Raw genomic sequence first — 23,906 nt, forward strand, 5'->3', positions numbered from 1 at the left:
CTGCTGAGCACGAGGTCGTGGGTTCGATTCCCGGCCACGGTGGCCACTTTTGTAATGGAGGCAAAAAGCAAGAACGCCCGTGTGTACGAGATTTCAGTGCACGTGAAAGATCCCCAGGTGGTCAAAATTAATCCGGAACCCTCCACTACGGTGCGCCTCATCGTCTGCGTTGTGTCGGCGCGCTAACCCTGCGATCAATCAATCAATCAGTTATCCAGAAAAGGCAGAGACTACAAGTAACCTCACCTGAATAGACCCTATGCAAAATGCGCCCCGCCATCTCACGTCGACTCCGGTAACTAGGTCCGCCATTTTGGTACGGTCGTTGGAAACCGAAACCAATTAGCAAAACATAGAAAGCGGGCATTGACCGCTCTTGGTGATGGACTACAATGCCGGAGCATTGCTTCGTGCCGCAGTGCACGCAATGCGGAAATACCGGTCCAAATGGAGGAAAGGTACGTGAAGTTCCACACTCCCGAACGAACTTTCTGACGCGAACTATGCCGGCGCGAGCAACATTTGTGAAACGCAGGGTGCGGTGCGCTGGGAGCGAATATTTGTCGTTGGTTCGCTAAGCGCGGGATTTCGTAGTCGCTGTCCGGATGAAAAATACAGCTGCGTTGGAGTTCTGTGGTCCAGCCTTTGTATTCTAAATGAAGCCTGAGCGTGCGCCACCTATTCATGCGACTGACAGCGGCGCTCGACCGGGAAAACAGTACCAAACGTTGCCAAAATTAGGCTGTTTCTTTACTCGTCCCTGTGGCTCTGCGCCCGCTTCATTTCATTGTTAAATGGTGCCGCTTAGCCCCTACACGAGCCTTTATCTTACCTAGGACTGTAAACAAACTTTTCTTGCCGCACTACGCCGTCACGGCATGGTTGAAAATTTCCTCTGTGGCGAGTGCGCACGGTATACGTTGTTGCTGTTGTTGGTTTCTTTTGATTGATTGTAGGGTTTAACGCGCCGACGCAACGCAGGCGATGAGGCGCGCCGTAGTGGAGGGCTCCGGATTAATTTAGACCACCTGGGGATCTTTAACGTGCGCCGAAATCTCGTACACACGGGCGTTTTTGCTTTTCGCCTCCATCAGAAAAGCAGCCGCCGCGGCTTGGAATCGAACCCGCGAATTCGTGCTCAGCAGCGCAACGCCTTAGCCACTGAGCCAGCGTGGCGGGTACTTAGGTGAGAGTAAAAGAGGGAATTGTATATGAGAAGTTTTATGTTATAGGTGACAGAGAAGATCTGTGAATGTAGATTAATCCCGCAATACTTGGCAGTTTTGACGTAATGTAGTTAACATGGTCATCCGAGGTGATACTGTGAAATGCTGGAGGCCAGCACAACTGGGGCAAAAAACCCATTCCCAAGGCTACCAAGTTTTCTCCCAAGCGCCTGCACGGCACTTTGTTGCTGCTCGCATTGCTCCTGTACTCGACGTGCCTCGAACAGACGCAGTGGCAAGGGAAGGGAGGGTCCATTTTCTCGCGGGCTTCTCCAGTCAATGTCTTGGACACTCGCTGGCTTGATGCCCTGCTGTCTCGGACGTCCCCACTGTTGTGGCAGCTCAGTGCACGCAAGCTCCGGTGGCGCCTCTTAAAACCTTCGGCTTGCAAGAGGGCGAGCAGGTGCACAGCAGTCAGGATATGACTCCATGCTCCACTGCAACCCGCCGGGCAATCGCACGCTGCCTCACAATCGCCCCACTGTCCGTCTCAAACGTGAGGCACACAACATAGGGCCGGCCACTTTTCTTCTGGGAGCGAAAGCAGCTGCTGAGCGCATGGATGAGGCCCAACCTGCAAGAACAGAGAGAGTAACAGAAAATAGCGCTCAGGGAAGAACAGGACTAGTCCGCTACAGTTTATGGTAAAGGGACAGAGCAGAAAGCAGTGGCCGCAAGGAACAGACTCAAAATGACCAGATTTTGTGTCTTGCTTAACACTGTTGCAAGGGCAATAATCTACACCTCAAACAGCAATGATGTCAAAATTGTTTGTCAAGTTCGAGCGTGCAAGTATCTCTGCATGCTTTGTTAATGCATTTTCAAGAGAAGGAAGTTTAACATTTAAAAACCTCACCATGGGTAATGATACCAGTACCCGCATAATCGTGTTCGTCATAACTTAAGCAAGCAATAATATGATTATCTGGAACTCACTTCCAGAACCTTTCGAGATAAACAGGTAAACATTCGGGCTACACCGATGGCCCATCGAATTAAAAAATCTTATAGTTCAGTGAGTTCGAGCTAACGAAGTTTTACCGTATTATCTATTCGTGCACACCAAAAACATGCGTTTTAGAAACAAACACAACTAAAAGGAGAAGAAAGACACACAAACAGATTTTTGCGGCAGAACATGCGCAATAAATAATGAAAACACACAAAAAAAGAAAATTCAAGGCGTATGTGCGCTTTTGTAGTTGACTTCGCCGCAAAGCGCGATTGCTTTGCGGGAAACGCGCGGGCGGACGACCGTCACGAAAAACGGCCGCAACCTTTCCGTAAACATCTTCGCCAAAAATCATCTCGTAAATTCGATGTACAGCATTTGAAAATACCTAATCCACCCACTAGCGGTACGGTCTGGCGATTGTCGCTTTACTCTTTCAGGGTCGCCGCTACGCATTTGCATGGTAAACAACGGTGAACTTTCGCAATAAAAAAAAAAGTGAACAAAGTGCTATACAAATGCTCATACCGGTTAACTCGCGTCAAGTAAAAAACACATAAGGATTTACTTACTGCGAGTCGCACGTGTTTGTCCGCACCGATGAAGGCGAGCAATGCGCCTCGGTGGCTAGGCGGCATGCCGTGCTCCGCTGCCGCTCGGATGGGTCTTTGGCGCGGCACCCCGAGAGGTATGAGTCTTCAGACACAGTCGGCAGCGCAGACAAGTCCTTCGTCCACAGTCCGCCGTCGGGAGCCGGAAAACGCCGTCCAGTTTGAGCCATACCGCGTTACCGTCACCTACTCTTCCAGAGTAAACAATACGAGACTTCCCGATCGGCGCCCGTACCAATATGGCCGACGGTCTCGTTTACATCAGTGTTGCTAGATCACCAAGCAATTTCGCATAAGGTCTATTGTCAAATCCAACAGTCTAAGGGAGTCTGCCAAAAGCAACGTGCAGAATATCCTGAAAATCGACCTCGAAGTCCAGAAAAAGCAACATGAGCAACCGTGAGCTTTGAACGAGTGCTTGTTTGCTGTATATTTGCCTTGTTCAATATGTGAGACATTGAAAAGCTGATGCTAATGTACTTTTAGTGTGTAAAGTGAGATGTCCTAATATGTTTGTTGTGCAATACATATTAATACATCTTAACACATTGAAACGTGTTTTGTGGAAGGCCCTCAATGTGGTCCTTGAAAATATACTGGTTTGGCCTTAAAAGTCCTTGAAAACCCTTGAATTTTTTCTTTGATACCAGCATAAACCCTGATTATCTATGGAATAGGTCATGAGAAGCTATGTTTAAAGGAGCACTGACACGAAAATTTTATGTTACTTTTTTATTGCTTTTATCGATGCTGAATGGTCTGGCAAACCTGAAGCAGCACTTCAAATACTTCAGCGCGTGATAGTTAATTCCATTGAACGGCCTGAAAATTGTTTGCTTCAAATTCCCGCGCTTTCATCTCGAACGGCGCATATGGGAGAATCCCGGCTGACCTCACCGCTTTGTGTGGACGTCACCGGCGCCTGTTTGAGAGGTTGCTGCGCCCGCTCGCCGCTCGTGGGGCCGCGCGCGTGAAGTGACGTCATGAGCTTTTGACGAGCGTTGTCGCGTCACTTCTTTTGGCTTCACGGGGTGATGTCACGCTGATGTCTATTTGCTGAGTGCCACTCCGTGCGCTGCTCCGCCGGCGCGATAAATGAGATCCAATTAACGATGTTCTTCGCGTTGCAGGCCGCTCATATTTCAGTCAGGGTAATCTGTTGAGTGAAGGAAGTGAACTGTGCAATAATATTAACACCGAAAATTGGTGTCGGTGCACCTTTAAAGTAATGTAACAACATTGGCAACACAACATATCTCTCTTGTGGCATCTTTAACAGGCTTTCATAACACTGGCCTGTTAAAGGTGTAGTTTTTATCTCTTCAGTCACAAAGAAAGTGAACATGGAAATGCGGAAATGCACATCAGATGGATCAAACTTTGCCATCTGTATGAGTACACAACAGGAGGCTTAGATGCTGGCAAGCTGCTGCTTTCTGCATGCTTTCATTGTACCAGCACAGTGCGGATTGGACTAAGCAGTGCGAACGTCATATCTGGTAAACTTTAACTAGGCATAAATTCTATACCTAATGCATAGTGTGACTTCACCATGCTGTCCACTGATTGGACAGCGTGTGGTTGGACATGGGTTTAATCAGTTGCATTAAAAACAGCAAGCAGCCATTGGCAAATACAGCCATTGGCTGATTCGTCTACTTTCTGTAGAACAGTGAAAAATTTATAGCACAGATTTCAATTTCAGTTGACATTAGGACTGTGTTCTGAAATGGTCTCGTTTTTTTTCTCATCTCATGCAATGTTTTGTTCACCTTTTAAACAATTTTTTGATCTCCTACTATTACACGCTTTTATTCCATTCCTCTGACCCATTGCTCATGCATTACAGTGAAAATACAGCTTTCTTGTTCTCGGTTCAACATTGCAGGGATGCAGAAACGGATTATGCATGCTGTACTTACCAAGAAAACAAGTTGTGCAACCCAACTGTGGCTTCTTTGCTTGCCATTTTGTGCGCAGTCCAAAATATGCAGAACACCTCGCAGGAGTGCAATATACAATTTTCACTTGTTGCTCCAGCAATATCATTACCTGATGTAGGTTTGCAGCTGGTACATTTGGTTTTCGCTGCCTTTTTTTCTTCTCTTATGACTCCTTGGTGGTGTTTCGAAATGACTAGCAGTGTTGTAATGTATTTCTGAGTTGTGCAGTGTTTTCTATATCCCTTGTCTTACTTTTACTTGTGTCATTCTGCTTCATGCCTGCGTGAATCTGCATTAACAGTTGTGAATAATATTGTATGTGTTTCTAGAATAGAAGCTCTAATACTGCACGTACACAACCAGAAAAAGCATCCTTTGATCAATCTGACCGGTCGTGCAAAGTTGAAGCATGTAATCGCTTCTTCGTTCCTAGTGGCGGTGGATGGAAGGGGATGGGGCAGAAGAGTAAGGGCATGTACTGTCAGAAAATGTGCGCATTCACTGAGCAATCGACAAGCTTTCACGACACTGTTCACTCACTGTGTTAGTGCTCGCGGTACCGAGCAGCGTCCGAGTGCTAAATGTGGTGAAATCGTAGACATGGCTGCTGCTGCTGTCAGAAGCGACTGTCCTGCAGCCGCTTTGCTAGAACTGACACGTCATTTGACATACTTGGTTTAACAACATGCTCCCGTGGAAAATATTTTGTTGTTTTGCTAGCCTTTCTTTGATTCCAAGCTTAGCGCCGGCATGGTCCATGCTTTGGACATTCCTTCAAGAACTAAGAGATTTGATTGTGTATCTCTGTAAAATAACAAAATGTACAAAAAGAACATTGGATCTATTTTATGGTGCATTCTAAATACTATCGGACCACATGTTATGCCAACTGCAATCTCGGTTTTTGTATATGTATCTTTTAAATGAGCAGTTGCTTGGTAGTGTTTTGAATGGCAGACGATTTGTTAATCCTAGATACCTAAACTCTGCTTGGTGTATTCAAAACCTTTTATTACCATTGCTGTAGGTGAAGAAATATTGACTTACCGGTAGAATTTGGCTATATGGTACTTTGAACAATGTTTTTATGTTTTGCTTGACAATGGGCAACAGAATGGAAGATAATTCGGAAGATTTTGTTCTAAGCAATGGAACGGACGATGATGAGTGTAACATTAAGGGACAAGAGAGTGGCGTGGGTCGGGAAACAAATGCGTTAGGACATCTTAGAAGAAATGGGCGTGGGCACGGCATGTGATGCGGAGGCAAGATAACCGTTGGTAATTAAGGGTGAAATAGTAGATCCATAGGGGAGGCAAGTGTGACAGGGCGCTGCAGAACATTAGGTGGGAAGACGAGATCAGGAAGTTTGGGGGGGGGGGGGATAAATTGTCGCAGTTAGCACATTACCAGGATAATTGGAGATCTATGGGACAGGCCTTTGCCCTGCAGTGGGCATAGACAGGATGACGATGGTGATGATAATGACGGGAACAGGCTGTGCGACAATGTTAATTGTGCTTCTGGTGCGGCATTTGCCAGCACCGTAAAATGTTCAATGCTTAGTCCCTTAGAACAGTGAACACTGAATTGCTTGACTTGCCACGAACTTGTAGGTGTTGTTTTTTTTGCGTCTTTTTTATCTGCTGTGCCCTGCTGCTCGTTCCACTGTTTCTGTAATTCCTGTAGCTATGGAGATGGGATGTTCTCTATTATTCTTTTTTTTGTGTTTCTAATGTGCTGTGCAGTGCTGTAGCTTGGCATCTTTTGTGGCTTGCCTTAGCATTTTGTCATGAGCGAGGTGGTTGTATTGGTAAACAGAAATCTTATATTTTTAAACATTCTTGCACTTGTATTATTTTTCTGCACCGCAAGATATGTGTGTAATTTTTTCAGGTTAGTACACTTTTTACGCTCTAAATTTCTTCAAAATGCCCAATGACATCCCTACATTAATGCCTTCTGGGGAAATGTAGTAGCCTCACTAAAAAATACAGCTAGGCTAGTTGCTTTGCAAACTTTCTTGAATAAAAGCATGAAGCAGATTACACAAGAAGAGCTAATAAAAGATGACAGGACTTGTTTGTCATCAATTATTAGCCCTTTTTCTGATCTAAGTTAGTTTCTCTGAGTTAATTCTAAGGGATGGATTAAGTTAGTTTGCGAATTCTATGTTTGTGAACATTTATACACGAATTAGAACTATTTTTTTTATTTACCAACCAATTTTAATGAAACTGCACTGCGTTGTAGAGTTTTTTGTGCTGATTTCAAATCTGCCATTAGATTTTTTTAAGTTGATTATATTTTGATTTAATGATTAATTGCCATTATTTTAGGTCACAGTTACAAAATAACCACTCCATACAGAATGGCAATTACCGCGTGGCTAGGCAGACAAATGACTAAAGAATACAACATAGGAAGAACTTTTTTGATTCAGCTATTTTTGGTCGTTTTACAACACAGAAAACTTCGCTTCTCCCGTGCTCTGCCAGAAATGGCTCGAAGGTGGTGCCAATTGAAAGCAATAATAATTTTCCAAAGCCTCCATTTGAAAAATTGTTTCCAACATTGTATTCCCCACACGTTTCGCTATCAAAAGCAAGAAAAAAAAGAGCAAGTACAAAAAGTTGTACTTGCTCTGGGTGCCAAGATATCTGAGCATGAAATGCTAGCTTTGCATTGCAAGAAAAGTGCCATTTAACCATTGAATTCCGCACTAACTGAGCTGTAGGGTGCACTTTAAAATGCTATTATAACATAATAACAACAGAATATGGTGCCTTCTGATGAGGAAATGTACAGACTGATAAAAAAAAATGCTTTTTTTTACCGTTTTTCGGCCCCAAAGATCCAACTGCCCCCTTAAGCGGTTATCACGTGGGCTCGCCAAAGAAAAACATTTATAGTTTGCTTATATATGTGGCAGCTTTTATTGTTCTTAGTGGAATGCTCTGAGCAAATAGCAAAAATCTAACTGTTTAATTTTAAAGAGAATCTGAGGTGTCTGATAAATGAGTCCAACACTGTGAAAAAGGAATAATTGTTGTATTTTACAATAGACTGAATTAGAACTACTAGCTAGTACAATGGCGTCTGCTGATCTTCGTCTTTCTCATCTTCTTTAGCGTCCTCCAGTCATGTGTTCTTCATTTTGGTTACTTTGCCAAGTGATGCAATATAATTCAACATGCGGTTTATCTAAGCCTCCTCTCATGCTTTTTATTTTTTCATTGTTTCTTGTCTGTGAACTTGAATTTGAAAGCAGTGATCAGATATTAATGCCTAGCATCCGTGAGTCATGTCCTCTTCATTTTGGTTACTTTGCCAAGTGATGCAACATAATTCAACATGCGGTTTATCTGTAATGCTTTTTATTTTTTCATTGTTTATTGTCTGTGAACTTGAATTTCAAAGCAGTGATCAGGTATTAATGCATTTGTTCATTAATTGCATGCTTTCTGATTGAAATTGCTGCTGTGACACCCATGCTTTTCATTGTTCTGCTGTAAGTTGCAAAGGGGTAATCGTTATCTGTCACAAAAAATATTACTCGAGAATGGGCGTGCTACCTGTGAGCATCTTTGTAAAGTGGGATCCCGTGGAAAAATTGGGGTCAACTGCACCAATAGCATCAAAGTGCCATGGCAAGGCTGCATTTTCTGCAGTTAAGTTTTTGTAAAAACCATTGATATTGACATTTGTAAAGTTTTTGGAGTGCTTGTGGGATCTGTGTGAGTGAACTTTTTCCTGTTTTTTTGCATTAACACAGATGACAAGGAGGACAAGATCAGCTCTGCTGCCCCTGGTTCTGCCATATTCGGCTGTCCTGAGTGTGGGGACTTCTTGTCCTCGCAAGGCTATCTCAACAAACACATGCAGGACTGCCATGCACCAAGGCCGCAAAAGAGACTTGGGTGCTCCTTCTGCCCATACACAACCAATAAGCGGTAAGTGCATACATCCTGTTTTTTTTATATTGACACTTGCTACACATAATCAAATAGACTATGTTTTTCTGTGTTATCTTGCGGTTTTTATGTTATTTACGACTGCACTTTTAGGAAAGACCTTTGTTTTTGAAGAAATGGCAGATGTGTACAGCCTGCATGAAGTTTGTAGAGTCTGCCTGAGGTGTACAATTAGACTGATCCCTTTAGTATTGGTATCCCTGTTTGTCTTGATATCAACTTGTTTGACCAAGCTTAGTGAAATGCATCCACGTGTTTTTTTAACAAATGCGTTAGAGTCTTTTGTGTTCGAACTGAAATACTAAATGGTGTATAAAAACTTTTTATCCTTTGTCAAAAATGGAAGGTGTCTGACATAGTTTAGGAAACCATCTGTGAACGCAGTTATATTGGCGCTCTAGTCGAACTTGTGCGTGACATGGCAGGTGGAAAGAGCAAAGTAATCCTTTTTGAGGTCATTCACAAGCAAAAGGCCTTGCATCAGAACTCGAATGTAAAAGCGGGAGTGCAGAGCTGGAAGTGTTTCTGCTGTGTACTAATCGCATTGTTCTGCCATCATTGGCTTGGAAGCTGAAGCTGAGGCTGAGAACTCTAGAGTGGAAGCCCTCATGATAGCTTTCAAATCAGACTCATGATAGCTTTCAAATCAGTTTAAGAGCAGTGCTCCCAGCATGTGTAATTGACATTGGACGTGTCTGGATTTGAGGTTGTTTTGCAATCTCTTTGAACCAAAGCTGTTTCACCAACATACAGTCCACATAACCACAAAAGTTTGTGGCATTGCCACCAAAGTAGTCTGTAATAATTTTTTTAAAGCAATGAGAGTACCTGTGTTGTGAGCTGATCAAACTGATCATGGTGTTAGTTTTTGTGTCACTTGGAAGTAGTAATGACACAAGAGCCGCAACGATGTTGTCTCTTTTATATCTCTCGATCTTGGTCTGTCCCTGAATGTGCTCTCCAAGTACTACCAAGGCTGTACCTGCCTTAAAACGCTCGCACTGGAGATGGAAGTGTAACAGGTTTTTCTTTCCCCTATGGGATAAAAATTTGTTCTTACATCTGGCAAAGAACACTATGGTAAGAAATGCAATGACTACGTTCGAGGAAAGTGTACTTGGATTGCCCATTTGCTTGCGTGCTGTTGCCAAAGGCAAACACAAAGTTTTTGCTGAGGCCCTCTACCACAAGGCTTATTAGGTGCTTTTCCCAAATACCGAAAAGAGAAAACACCTTTGTGGTTGAGATTTCGGTGCATGTTAAAGATCCCCAGGTGGTTAAAAATAATCCGGAGCCCTCCACCAGGGCGTTCCTCAGTGCCCACGTAGTGCGAGTGCTTTTATAAACCCCACAATCAATCAAATCGAAAAGTTCCCAAAACCTCACTCTGCTTCATGGGCTGTTGCAGAAACGGCCACCACTCTGGCAGTGCTGTATTTCAGTGGGGCACTGAAGGAAAATGGCAAAGATCTCTGCCAAGTGGACCACGGGTGTCCTATTTCTGCATGTGCCCCTGCAGGACTCCACATGCAGGAACCTTGAGGGTACAACTTACACTGCAGAAGCGTATTAAAAAAGTTATATGTGGCCATTTCAAGCTATATTCCTACCAGGTTTCATTATTATCGAGCAGAAGCTTCAGCATCTACCAAATAAACTTTTTAAATTGTGCTTTTTAAAAATCTATTGTTCAATTTTCGCTCATGAGTCATAATGCAATGAAAATTTAAGCAAATGTTCCTATTTGTGGTGCAAGAAAGCCTTGTTAGATGTGCAACAGGTATCGTAAATATTTATGCCAGTCACAAAACCTAAGGAAATAGTCGTATCATTCGTCCTCTTTTTCCTACCAAAAAAACTTTTTTCGTGCATTTTTTAACTCTACAGCTAATATGCACCTCGGGGTCATTTCTAAATTTTTTTAAAACTGGGTACTAAAATGTAAATGCATTAAAAAGCATTTCAGGTTGCCCACAATTTCATCCTGGGGAGTTATCTGAAAACCCATGGCAAAAAAACAAAAATTTCACAATCTCCCGTAACTATCTTAAGGAGAGCTGTTTTGAAGAGCACATCCCCATAAGTGTGGCTTTTGTTAGGCCTGTGTTAGTTCATTAGTTTGCAAAATTTAAACCACTTTAAAATGTTTTCGAATCTTTGTTTCCTTAAGGTGGTTTTTATAATTTTTGTATCATTAATCGGAAGTAATTGATGCAGCTTCATGCTACTGTCCTGGCTTTTCAATTAAATTGGTGAAAGTTATTTCTTACCCGCCGCGGTGGCTCAGCGGCTAAGGCATTGCGCTGCTGAGCACGAGATCGCGGGTTCGATTCCCGGCCGCGGCGGCCGCTTTTCTGATGGAGGCGAGAAGCAAAAACGCCCGTGTGTACGAGATTTCGTCGCACGTTAAAGATCCCCAGGTGGTCAAATTTAATCCGTAGCCCTCCACTACGGCGCGCCTCATCGCCTGCGTTGCGTCGGCGCGTTAAACACCACAATCAATCAAAGTTATGTCTTGCTTCTTTTTATAAAGAAAACTTATAAAATATGTAACATTGCTCTCCTGATAAAATTCTTTTATAAAAAACACGTTTTGGTGTTGGACGTATTCATTCCAATTTTGTGCTGCACAAACTTGCTTTCTTCTGTGTATTACTATTCAAAAACTCCATGCTCATTTGTGGGTGCTCTACTTATTGTTATAAACACAGCTCTCAGTCTACTAGCTCTTGATTTTGCTCGCAATTTGAATCTTTGCAGGGACCATTTGGTGGTGCATGTGCAAACACATACTGGATCCAGGCCCTTTTCCTGCCCATCATGCATCAAGAAGTTTACGCACAAAGCGAATCTTGTCAGGCACCAAAGGGTCCACAGGGGAGAGAAACCCTACAAGTGTGCCACTTGTGGCTGGCAGTTCAGGGATGCATCGAACCTGGCTAGGCATACACAGCTGCACTTCGATGATCGGAAGCCTCATGCATGTCGCTACTGTGGGAAGGCTTTTAGGTCAAAGGGCAACCTCGAGCGGCATTTGGAGATGCACACAAGGAAAAGATAGCATGCTTGCAAAAGATGCCTGCCAAATAGCATGCCTGCAAAAGATAGCAAAACTGCATTATGAATGATAAGGTGCCTATAAACAATGGGACCCCCTTCACCACGTTTTTCTGGGAAAGATTGTTTTAAGGCTAGGCAGTACTAGTGTCAATAAATACAGCAGTTCTTGCCGAAGCACCGAGGGCATGCGTCTGGCTAGGCAGAACCCAGCCTTTCCCACCAGAGAAGCTGAACACCATCGACAAGCCCGCCGAAACCAAGAAAAACATTTCATACCCTCCCCCCATAAGCATTTGTAGTGGTGACAACAGCTTCCCTGGATATCCACTTTTGCAGGGTTGGGTGGCAACCATTTTAGGACGCAGCACTTTGGCGTATGGTACCTCGGATTCGCTTCGGCGTCCACGTAACCGATTGAGCGAATGAAGCAGCGAAGGCAAAAAGAAAGCGGAGAGGAGTGTTGGGGAAAGTTTGAAATGGGAGGGTGGCACTCACGATGGTGGCGTCACCTCTCTCACTGTCTCTCCCTCACAGTTTCGCCATTCGTTGCCGCTAAGGAGCAATGCCACCTACAAGGAGTACCCTCTCCCAACACTTTCCAGACGCTGCTTCGTATGCCACTCATCCAAAACGTCACATTTCCATGGGAGGCTTAAACACGATTTGCAACATGCTTGCCGGCGGGTGCGACGCGCTGCGAGATAACAGCAGAGTAGCGCGCGCCACCGTGCTTTTGCTGATCACGCAATCACTTCCGGAGACAGCAGATATGCGCTATGACCGAAAGGACTGCAGTTCATGCTGCACAAAAATTTCGCATTAGGGAGTATAGTAATCACGACAAATTTTTTTGTACACACGAGAAGCTTCATCTCTTTTGCAGGGTGTTTGCTAGAAATTTTTGCAATATGTTTCTGGGAACACGTATCATGCTATGCGGCCGTGAATCACCTTACGAGCGCATAAGGGAGGGAAGCGGAAATATGGTACGGCACCTTTTTAATCTAAATCCGCTTAGGTATACCATTTATTACTTGGTGCAAGGTGGATTTGAATGACACAATTGTTTGAGCTGGCTATGCAAAAAGAATAAATGGGTTAGTATTTACGATTGCGGAATTTGGCTACATAGAGTTACCTCAATTATCAATTCCAAATACAGGGCTTTAGAAATGAAGCGGGTACAGATCAATGTGCAAAAGTTGAACCAGCGCAATTGTTCTATATTTTAAACTATGAATAGCATTTCAGATATCAGGGCATCAAGGCAAACTCCTTTGACATAAAAAATTAAAGTTATGCGAGAAGGCTATCTTTTTCAGAAGGAAAATGCTTTCTGGGACAAATACATTCTTGCTTGAAACAGAAGACCCAATTTCAAGTCTGGAAGACACATGGCTGTGCAAAAAGCCCACGTACTTCATTTGAGTTTTATACGGTGCTCTAGACCTTGTGCAAAATGTCACTCCTTTTTTGTAGTAAAGCAGAAACATTAAAGTTTATTAGCTTCCACAGATAATGTTTATGAGGACTGTTCAGTCTATTGCCACATACCCACCAGTCTCTTTATGGGCACGTGACCTCTCATTCTCATGAGCATCCATTTCCCTTCTCTATGTTTCCTTTCTCTTGCAGGTACTATTGCAAAAAAGTCTTACCTGTTAATTAATGTCGTGAGCCCAACACATTTACCGTAACGGAGAGGAGCCGCTTTCATCTTCACCCGATTGCTGAATGTGAAATCACCATGCTCAAACTTCTCCGGTAGCTTCGAGTGCATAGGCTATAACAAACGTATCACCTTTACTTGTACAGAATCATCACTCTGGTTGGTACACAGCTTCGGTTCAGATATTGCATTCCAGTTGAACCTGCAGTACATACGACACAGCACAATGGTTGCCTACTTCTTTTATCATAATAGTATATAGGAGCTGCCTAAAGTATAGTGTGCGTCGATTCGAGATTTCGTGCGACTATTGTTTTTCTTGCAGCAGTCAGCCGTTTTTGTGGATCGTACGCCAGCCATCTATTCTATCTGGGCCCACTTTACTGGCGAATTGATGTGATGTTGGTCTGACAGGGATATATATTTGGAATTACGGTAACAAGACAGGGAAAAAAAAACAGACGAATTAGGCGCTTTGATATAAAGTAATTTAGAAAAAGAACATATAGAGTTACTTCAATATACCGCGTTTAATGTACAAAAAACTCGCCGGATCGCCCCCCCCCCCGGTATACAGAGATTGCATTTTGCGGTCTATTTTTTCAACACCAAAAACGGAGGCGGATGTTACCTGCTTCTCCAGAAAATAAAAACAATTTTCGGTTATCGTAAACTGCCGGACAATTCGAGCATTCATTCCGAACTTGGAACGCTAGTGCCACCAGCTGTATGCATTTATAAAATGTGCAATTGCTGTGCACGCAAGAAATGACCCGAACAGGCCTAAGGAAGAAGACGAATCTTTATTCATCGATTGTTTATGATCGCAAATAAAATAGCAGAGTTCATATGAATCATAAGAAATAGTAACAAGCTTCAGCGTTTCCAATACCAAAAAACGTTATCTGTTTTCGGATCGTCTGTCGTCTGCTATGCCAGGTTAACAGATTTCCATAATAGTACTCGCAACTCTCCGCATAGTTTGTACTCGTCCCAAGGTTAATGCAACACAGTGGTGACCTGGGTGAGTTGGTATGGTGTCTTCTTAATAACAGGGCGAAGAAAGCATACCTAAACTCCAAACCACAACGACACGACGAGCACCGCGCTCGTCTTGTCTGCGTCCTTTGGCCCCATATGTTGCGCGGGGTTGTTAAAATGGCACATTTATATGCTCATCTGTGTCAGTGCTTCTTAGCTCCCCTTACAAGACTGCTCAATGCATACGCACAGGGTCCCTTTTCATCTGCAGTGAGCAATATCATAAAGGCACGGCACAAGCACAAACGCACATGCACAGAGTAATAACACAATGACAACAACCCAGCAAATATGCACAAAAAATTGTGATCCCAATTTCCCACAGCTGGGTAACTCTGCACAGAAGATGACAGACGATCCGATAACAGATAGCAAAAAATCCAAAGTAGTTTGTTATCGGTAACTACAGCCCGTTGAAGTATTTTACTGTGATTCGTACGAGCTCTCGTGTTCATACTTACCGGCGCAGGCTAATAATAAAGAAGATTTATATACGGGGTGTTTCACCTAACGTTAGCCAGAGTTTAAAAATATGTCGATGCAATCTAAGACGACGCAACCAAATTAATGTTGCTCCCTTTTGTATCTATTTTTGCACGCTATTTTTTGTATTTTGCCTAATTTGATAAATAGGCGGTTTTAATTAGCCAACTTTCGAACTACCGAAGGTTGACGAAAAATCCCAATTAAAAAGTTGCGGCGCAGCTTCCAAAACGTCTGAATAAACAGTTTCTGTCTTTCTATCAATTAAGCATTACCTAGTGTTTTTCAGCTCATTGAAGATGCTGCGAAATACAGTAAACACCACGTGACATGCCGGCTTGCGCGCCTTGATTGCAGTGCTCCCAAATGTTCTGCGCACAAACTGCCATAAGCGCGCTGCCGCCTAAAAAGTGACGGGGCAGATGACGAACCTTTTAGTTCCAGCACGACAAGTGATAACTGCTGCGTCTGCTTATCGCTATTGGCAATCTGTCGTGAGAGAAGCACATCGCTGGCGCAAATAGCACAGCCAACGCCTACATTGCTGCCCTGTCGCCTTTTAAGCGTCAGCGCGCTTTGTGCGGGGAACATTTGAGAGAACTGCAATCAAGATGCGCAAGCCGGCACGTCACATGGTGTTTTTTCTTTTTCGTGGGTATCTTCAATAAACTGAAAAACACTAATACTTGATAATACTTAATGGATAGAACAACAGAAGCTTTATGCGGACGTTTTGAAAGCTGCTCTGCAACTTTTGGGATTTTTTTCTAGCTTGGGTAGTTCAAAAGTTGCCTAATTAAAATTGACTATCTAATTAGGCAACATACAAACAATAGCACGAGGAACTGCATACCAAATTGAGCAACATTCATTTGGTTGCGTCGTGTTAGAGTGCAGCAACATATTTTTAAGCTCTGGCTAAAGTTAGGTGAAACGCACGGTATGTATATATATATATATATATATATATATATATATATATATATATATATATATATATATATATATATATAGGAGCACGTCACCGCATCGAGCATGCAGCGCAATCAACTACTGCTTTTGCAGGTGACCGTAACTTGGGCCGTTTGCACAGCACTTTCGGGCACGTGCAGACTGTGCCCTGATGAAGCGCCGCCGCCTTGGCCTGCTTCAGAGCTTTCAGTGCAGAACAGCGAATTGACCTTTGGGCATATCTGGCAGCAACGCTTCATGACAACAACAGACACCAGCGAAAGAAGCCTCAAGTACCAGCCAGCAAGCTTTCACTTCGGGCACGGCACCGCATCAAGCATGCAGCGCATTCAACTGCTTTTGCAGGTGACCATTGGGCCATTTGCACAGCGCTTTTGGGCACGTGCAGACTGCGCCCCGATGATGCGCCACGACCTCGGCCTGCTTCAGAGCTTTCAGCGCAGAACAGCGAATTGACCTTTGCGCACATCTGGCAGGAGCGCTTCGGGACAACGACAAACACCAGCGAAAGAAGCCTCAAGTACCAGCCAGCAAGCTTTCACTTCGGGCACGGCACCGCATCAAGCATGCAGCGCAATCAACTACTGCTTTTGCAGGTTATTTACCTAGGACGTGCTTCATGTATAAGGAGCAACAAATGGTGTTTGATCATGGTGTCGTGCCCAAAAGAGTGTGTTGACCTGTAAAAGCGATCTATTTCACTTTTGAATTGTCTCTACTCTGCGATGTTCGACATGCTGCTTTTGCTTCCTGGAGACGTTGAGTCTAACCCGGGTCCGATGTCCATAGCTGAGGCGGAAGAGTTTGCCGCAGCTCTTGAGACAATTGAGAAGCTTCGGGTGGGACAAGAGGGGCTGTTAGCAGAACTAGAAAGCGTAAGGAGTAAACAAGCTGCTAGTGACAACAAAATCGTTGCTTTAACTGCTAGAGTTGCTGCACTTCAGTTTACCTTGTCCTCTGGAAAAATAGCTGTTTCTGACGATGAAGAACAAACCACTTTGCAGGATGTCTCAGATTAGCTCTGAACAATTACATTAAGGTGCGAGGACGCTGAAAATAGGCTAAGACGCAGTAACTTGCTCTTTTTCGGGATAGAGGATTAGCCTAAAGAGTACTGGACTCCGCCTGAAAAAAGGTAATTAAGTTGTGCTCGGAAAAACTGCAAATTGAAACAAACAGTTTGCAGTTTGAGCGCATACTTAGGCTCGGGAATATATAGCTCGAGAAGTACCAAGGGAAAAACCGACCTATCATAGCCAAACTGACCTTTTTAAAGACAAGCAACGCATCTTATCGCCTGGGCACAAGCTAAAAGGGTTAGAGTATTCAATTGGTGAAGACTTCTCGCTGGCTACGCAACTAGCCAGAAAGAAGCTACTTGATTTTGCGAAGCCTCAAAATGTGTCTTACAAGCTGTCAGTTGATCGCCTGCTCATCAATGACAAAACATACATGTACAACACAGTGACTGGGACAGTTGTCTTGTTAAAAAGATAGCTAGATACCAGCACGTGTCCAGGGGCAAGTTTTCAGCAGAAATCACTCGTATCTGGGTGATCCTTGGCAGTATCATTTGCAAATATTCGCAGCATTCTGCCTAAGCGTGACTTAGTCTCTTCTCTGCTTGACGATAACCAATCAAATATTCTTGTTCTCACCGAAGCATGGCTTAATCCTGACGTAACCGACGATCAAATTCTACCGCATACCCAGTCCTATACTATTTATCGCAAAGACAGAAGTAGAAAAATAGGTGGTGGCGTTCTTTTAGCGATTAGGAAATACCATCCTTTATCATCGACCCTAATTCATCCCTAGAAATTGTGTGGGTGGCTGTAATAATAAACCAAACTACTATTAGGTGCTTGGTACCGTCCACCTGACGCCAGTTCCTCATTTGTTGCCGATCTACGCAGCAGTTTAACCAGAGCTGTTCATATCTGTCCAATGCATTCTACTTGTTTGGAGATTTCAACTTTCCACTCAGAAATTGGGATAACTTATCATCCACTTATCGAACTTCAGTTGAATTTATAAATCTCGATTTTAACTTGTTGCAGGTTATTCACGAACCCACCCGTGGTAATAACATTCTCGACATTTTACTCACCTCTGCTCCTGAAACAATTCGACCCGTTACAAACGGCTTTAGTGACCACGATTTACTTCAAATAGCCATCAATGTTCAACTACCTTTTACAGGCATCTTAAAAAAATAATATGTGATTATAATAAAGCTAACTTCTCTAAAATAAATGAAGAACTTGAAACATTCTTTAATGATATGCGACTCCCTTCTTTTAATTCCTCTGTTGAAGATAACTGGATTTGTTTTAAGACTAAAATATCGGGCCTAAATAGCCGATATATCCTGTTGATATGAATAGCTAACGACAAATACAATCCTTGGTTCACTAATACACTGCGCAAGCTTAGGAACAAAAGCATCTTTACAGTGCAGCTAAACGTGTCAACAGTGCTGCATGGGAGAGGTATAAGCTGTGTTGAAAAACCTACTGTTTTGCCCTAACTGAAGCTAAAATACTTTTCAAAAGATTTACCTTCTCTTCTACAAACCAATCCGAAAAAGTTCTGGCAAGTAATATCCCCTGACCACGACTCAAACCGGATATCTTTACATAGACACCAACGCCCCCTTTCAGATAATGATTGTACCTCTGCATTTAACACATTTTTTTCAATGGTTTTCACTCATGAGGATGATACTAATTTACCCAACGTCGATGATTATGACTGGCAGTACATGCAAAGTATCGAAGTCACAGAAGAGGGTGTTGCATGCCCCATCAATAATCTGAAGTTCTCTATGTGTTCCGGTGAAGATAATATTAGTTCCAAAATACTAAAACATACCATATCTGTTTGTAGTAAAATTCTTTGTCTAATATTGCAACAGTCGTTATCCTCTGGGCAGCTGCCCAGTGACTGGAAAATAGGTAAAGTGGTCCCCGCATTTAAATCTGGTAACAAATAGCCCGGAACATTACCGCCCCATTTCATTGACCTGCATTTGCTGCAAGCTTATCGAGTATATAATAGCATCCCATGTATGTACAATCACCTAGAGTCGAATCATTTCTTTTTTCATAATCAACATGGTTTCAGAAAAACCTTATGCGAAGCACAGTTACTTGAATTCACGACTGACCTGCACTTTAACATGAATATTAACCTACAGACTGATTGCATTTTTCTCGACTTCTCCAAAGCTTTTGATCGTGTTGCCCATTGTCGCCTTATTACAAAATTGAACACTCTTCGCCTCGACTCCTTCTCTCTATCATGGCTTTAAAATTTTCTTCCCAATCGTCAACAGTTCACAGTAGTTAACAATATTGCTTCATCTTCGACTTATGTTACATCAGGTGTGCCCCAGGGCAGCGTCCTGGGCCCTTTGCTCTTCCTTATATACATTACCGATTTGCCACTAAATATTTCCTCACGTATTCGCGTCCTTGCTGACTTGAATTATTTACAGACCAATTAACAGTACTGATGACCACCAAGTGCTTCAAAACGATGTCAGCCTGATTTTCCATTGGTGTAACACTTGGCTAATGTCTCTAAATGTGTCAAAATGTCAGGTAATTTCTCTCAGCCGTAAGCGCGACAACTCACATTTTTCCTACAATATCAATCACATTGAACAGTTGCATATCATTTCCTATAAATATTTAGGCGGTTGTCTAACGAAAACCTCTCGTAGTCATCCCATGTTACAGCCACATGTGCCCAAGCGTCAAAGACAGGCTATTTACGTCGTAATCTTAGTAATTCGCCTCCAAGTATTCGTCAATTGGCTTATCAGACATTTGTTCGCCCACAGCTCGAGTACGCATCATCTATTTGGTCCCTGCATCCTATCTAATCGACATGATTGAATCGGTCCAAAATAGAGCCACCGATTCCATCTCCCGTGATTACAGCCACCGTTCCAGCATAACAAAAATGAAGCTTGATCTTTCCCTCCAGCCTCTAGTTCTTCACCGCGATATCGCCCTTTTATCATTGCTCCACAAATTGTTTATAACTGCACTCATTACGCATTACCTATCCAAATCGCATCAAACACGTCCCGAAGATTAAATAACCATTAAGTTTTTCCCGTATGTATGGTTCCATACAGGCGTTTAACTTTTCTGCGCTTCCTGTGGCCACTCGCTTATGGAATAGCCTTCCTGATAGCACTGCTGCTGAAAATAATCGTGAAAAATTTCGTCGTGTTCTACACGAGCACTTCCAAAGCAGCACATATAATTAGGCATCATCTTGTTTCCTTCACTGGGCAAGGTGTTTAAAGTGCTGCGGTTTTTTCAATCATCTATTTTTTCCCTTGCCTTCAGCTTTTTTCTGTGCGTCATGTCCACGCTGTTGCAAATATATAAATTCTTTTTTCGCATTTATTCCATCGTCAAATGTTATAGCGAGATTTGTACCTTTCATTTGATGTGGTTTGCGTGCTCTGAACATTGTAGTACTTTTTGCGTTATTTCCCTGTAATGTACTTACCTGTTTTTTTCTTGTTTTTCTCTGATTTTGCCTTGTGTGCACTGAAGTTTTTTGTTCTTTACAATCTTTTTGGCTGAGTGTTGGCTGCTTGCACCTTCTGTAATTTTCATGTAACCCCCCTTACTCAATGCGAAAGGTATTATATATATATATATATCTATATATAGGTAAAAGATATGAACTACTTTGCGATTAACTTGTTTATTATAAATTAGTCCAACAGTTTCAGAAGTGGAACTTCCTTCCTCAGGGACAATCTTAGAATGCACACAAAACCCTTATGCACACGGCATGCGAGGGATTTCTTCCTTCCTCTTTCTCTTCAAGGAGAGGAATACAGAAAAAGTAACAAATCCGGTAACAACACGACACTTGCGGGGCTTGGTGCTCAGAAGGAGAAGGTAAAACCTAAGGGGAAAAAAAAGGAAAAAAAAGTAGGAAAGGTCATGGTTTTACTGAGAAAACGGCACGGGTGGGGGAAGGGAGCGTGAGCAAAGTTGTGTGTCGGCTCGCTGCAGCTGTGATGAAAGGGAAACTGACAAACAAAATATAGACAACGCATGTACACAGATGGGAAGAGCGAGGCGGTGTAGTAACTAAGGACGCGGTCTTGGCCCGGCACTTGTTTCTTGTTTCGTGGGTTAACACAGGACAGACCATTAAAAGGGTACTGACACAAAATTTTGAAGGCAAGATAACTTCGGAGATAGATTGGTGTGAACACATATACATCATCTGCAAAATATCAGCGCCGAATACAGCCTAGAACATATATAAAATCAATTTTAAAGTGTGCGAAACACGAACGAGCAGCCAGCAGAGGACCACGCCCAATCGACATCCCGTGGATATTGTGTAAATAAACAACATCCAAAGACATCACGAGTTTGTGTTTGCCGCTTCCACGTGGTCAGCTTACCACGTTGTCAGCTTTGTTCACACAAAATTCATCGTTTCGCGGCACCCGCTGAAACCGAAACTGCGACTGGCCGCATTGAAAATGCCTCTAATTAATCAACTGTCGCACACTGAAGCAAATGAGGTTTTTACAGGTTATAAGTAGGTCACTAGCTACTTATCGCAACAAAAAAAAACGATGCAAAATTTTTGTCAGTGACCCTTTAGGCGGAGAGGCATTGCTTTTACCAAGAAACCGGTGATAATTCTACTTTGTTTGCCCTTTGAACGTCCGCGACACGGCGGCAGAGAAAGGCACTTGCTGCCGGCAGCCAGCGGCGAGCTGCACAGCGGTCAGACCGCGCGAAAGACAGGGATCATGTTACACAGGGGTGCGATGAGCTTGGAGAAGGCGACGAGTGCCCTGTCTGTCCTTGGCTGCAGCGTAGAGCAATGTAAAGGCACACATACGACGCGGCATGCATGAGGTTGAATGGAGGGCCGAGACTGAAAGCCACTGAATTACGCCACCGCTATGTCTTAACAGAACGCGACAATCTCAAGGTACGGCCAGACTGGCACTGCCGTTCCACGTCGCCTCCCTCTCTCCTATATTGTCCCTACGTGGACAGCATTTATTGCGCAGCAGGTCCAGTGCGAGGCTTAGGCGACTTTTTTGGGCCGCGCTCCCGCTCGGTATGCGCCCTTTGTCCGAACTAATGGTGGGTTTTCCTGGAGAGAAAAAAGATAAAACCTTACATGATGGGGAAAGGGGGTGAAGCAATGTGCATCCACGTCTCATTGTCAATCAACGTCCGAGGTCCTCCAGAGGCATGTCATGCTGCCAGCGCTCTTGTTGATACCGTGCATCAGCGTTTTGAACTTATAAATAAGATACGATTCTTTTTGTTCGCGGTCCCATTTAGTGTGAAAACCAGTCTCTAGCAGACTTTTATTTGGTCGAATGAATGTCCTGGGAGGCTGACAAGTCTTGAAATGGGCAAGTTCGGTTGTGCTTTAGCATGAGAACGGTGGTTGTTAAAGCGTATACGGAAGGCAGTTTCTGTTTGTCCGATGTACTGCATGCCACAGATGTCACTGTGAAGCATGTAGACGAAATTGTGGCTGCCGCAGTTTAGATGTGCATTTATTTTGAATACGTAATCTGAGGAGCTTGCTATAGCAGTAGTGGTGGTTGTCATGTGTGAACAGACCTTACAACGCGTTTTCTTGCATGGCTGGCATCCCCGTTGAGTGCCCTCAATGGTAGTCATCTTGGCTCTGACTAACATATCCTTCAGGTTTTTTTTCACGGCGATAAACCACTCGGGGGGGAGAAGGGGGGGGGGCTTTTTGAATTTTTGGAGTATTGAAGACAGCCGGCTACTTTGTTTCAGTATATTAAAATGTCTCGAAAGAATATTATTGAGTTTAGGCAACACAGCTCAGTGGGTGAGGACAAGATTTGTCTGGCTTCCTTCATTCTTGGGATTCCCTCCATGTAGTTTCCTCCCGATTTAGGTTACGAGCTCTGTTGATGGAGTCATCGACCACTGCTGCTCGGTACTTTTGACGAATGAGGGCATTTTTGAGTATTCAGAGTTGTGGTCACAGTCTGCATTGTTAGAGCAAATTTTGCGGTATCTGTGGGTCTGGGAATAGGGAATGCTCATCTTGCAATGACGTGGATGGTCACTTTCAAAGTGTAGGTACTGCTGCCGATCTGTGGGTTTTCTATATAGTGCTGTGATCGTGGTCGTGCCCTCTACCTGAATGGTGACGGCGAGAAAGTTTACCGATGTCCTTGAGATATTGTGCGTAAAAGATATGAAAGGGTGGACTGCACTGAAATCCGAAATGAACTTATGCAAGCTTGCCTTGTCATGCGGCCAGACAAAAGATATCCAGAAATTGCTTGTATATGAGCGGGCGAAACGGTTGAGCTCCCAAGAAGGGTCCTTTGAGCGCCGCCATGAACAAGTTCGCGTAATTTGGTGCCATTTTTGTGCCCATAGCTGTGTCGCTAATTTGAAAGTAATGTTTGTTTTCGAACTCAAAATAATTGTAACAAAGCACCAGGTCGAGTAGGGTAGCAAGGGCGTGCTCATTAATCTCTAGTTCCATATCAGCGTTTCAACATGCCTCCACGGTATACCTGATGCCATCTGAATGGGGAATAATTGTGTACAGCGATGAGACATCCACTGTAACGAGGAAGCTGCCAGGGGGATTACCAGTCCAGACATCTCTCTCTAAAAATGGTTTGTGTCCTTGATATAGGCCAGAATTGTGGAAACCGCGTTTTTCAAAATAAAATCAAGAAAGCTGGAAATTGATTCTGTTGGAGTACCATTGCAACAGACAATAGGGCGGCCTGGATTTCCAGTTTTGTGAATTTTGTGAAGTAGGTGAAAGCGTCCGGGTGCTGATTGGGAGGGCGTCATTGTTTTAAGCATGTCCTTAGTTATGTCGCCATTTTCAAGAAGCCGTGTGAGTTCACGAGTGATTCTCGATACGAACTCTTGTGTTGGGTCCGCAGGAAGTTCCT

General features: G+C 43.5%; 1 protein-coding gene across 1 annotated transcript in view; it reads left to right on the forward strand.

The window, feature by feature from the left end:
• Positions 1-13,996, forward strand: part of LOC144142240 (uncharacterized) — a 45,947-nt gene extending 31,951 nt beyond the window's left edge. The window contains exons 5-6 of the mRNA XM_077673604.1: positions 8,508-8,685; positions 11,467-13,996. Of these exons, the coding sequence (XP_077529730.1) occupies positions 8,508-8,685; positions 11,467-11,767 (479 nt within the window). The 3' untranslated portion in view covers positions 11,768-13,996. The remainder of the gene's footprint in view (positions 1-8,507; positions 8,686-11,466) is intronic.
• Positions 13,997-23,906: the final 9,910 nt, after the last annotated feature.

Source organism: Haemaphysalis longicornis, unplaced genomic scaffold, assembly GCF_048455015.1.
Source record: "Haemaphysalis longicornis isolate Haplotype H1 unplaced genomic scaffold, Haemaphysalis longicornis Haplotype H1 scaffold_6, whole genome shotgun sequence".
NCBI lineage: Eukaryota > Metazoa > Arthropoda > Arachnida > Ixodida > Ixodidae > Haemaphysalis > Haemaphysalis longicornis.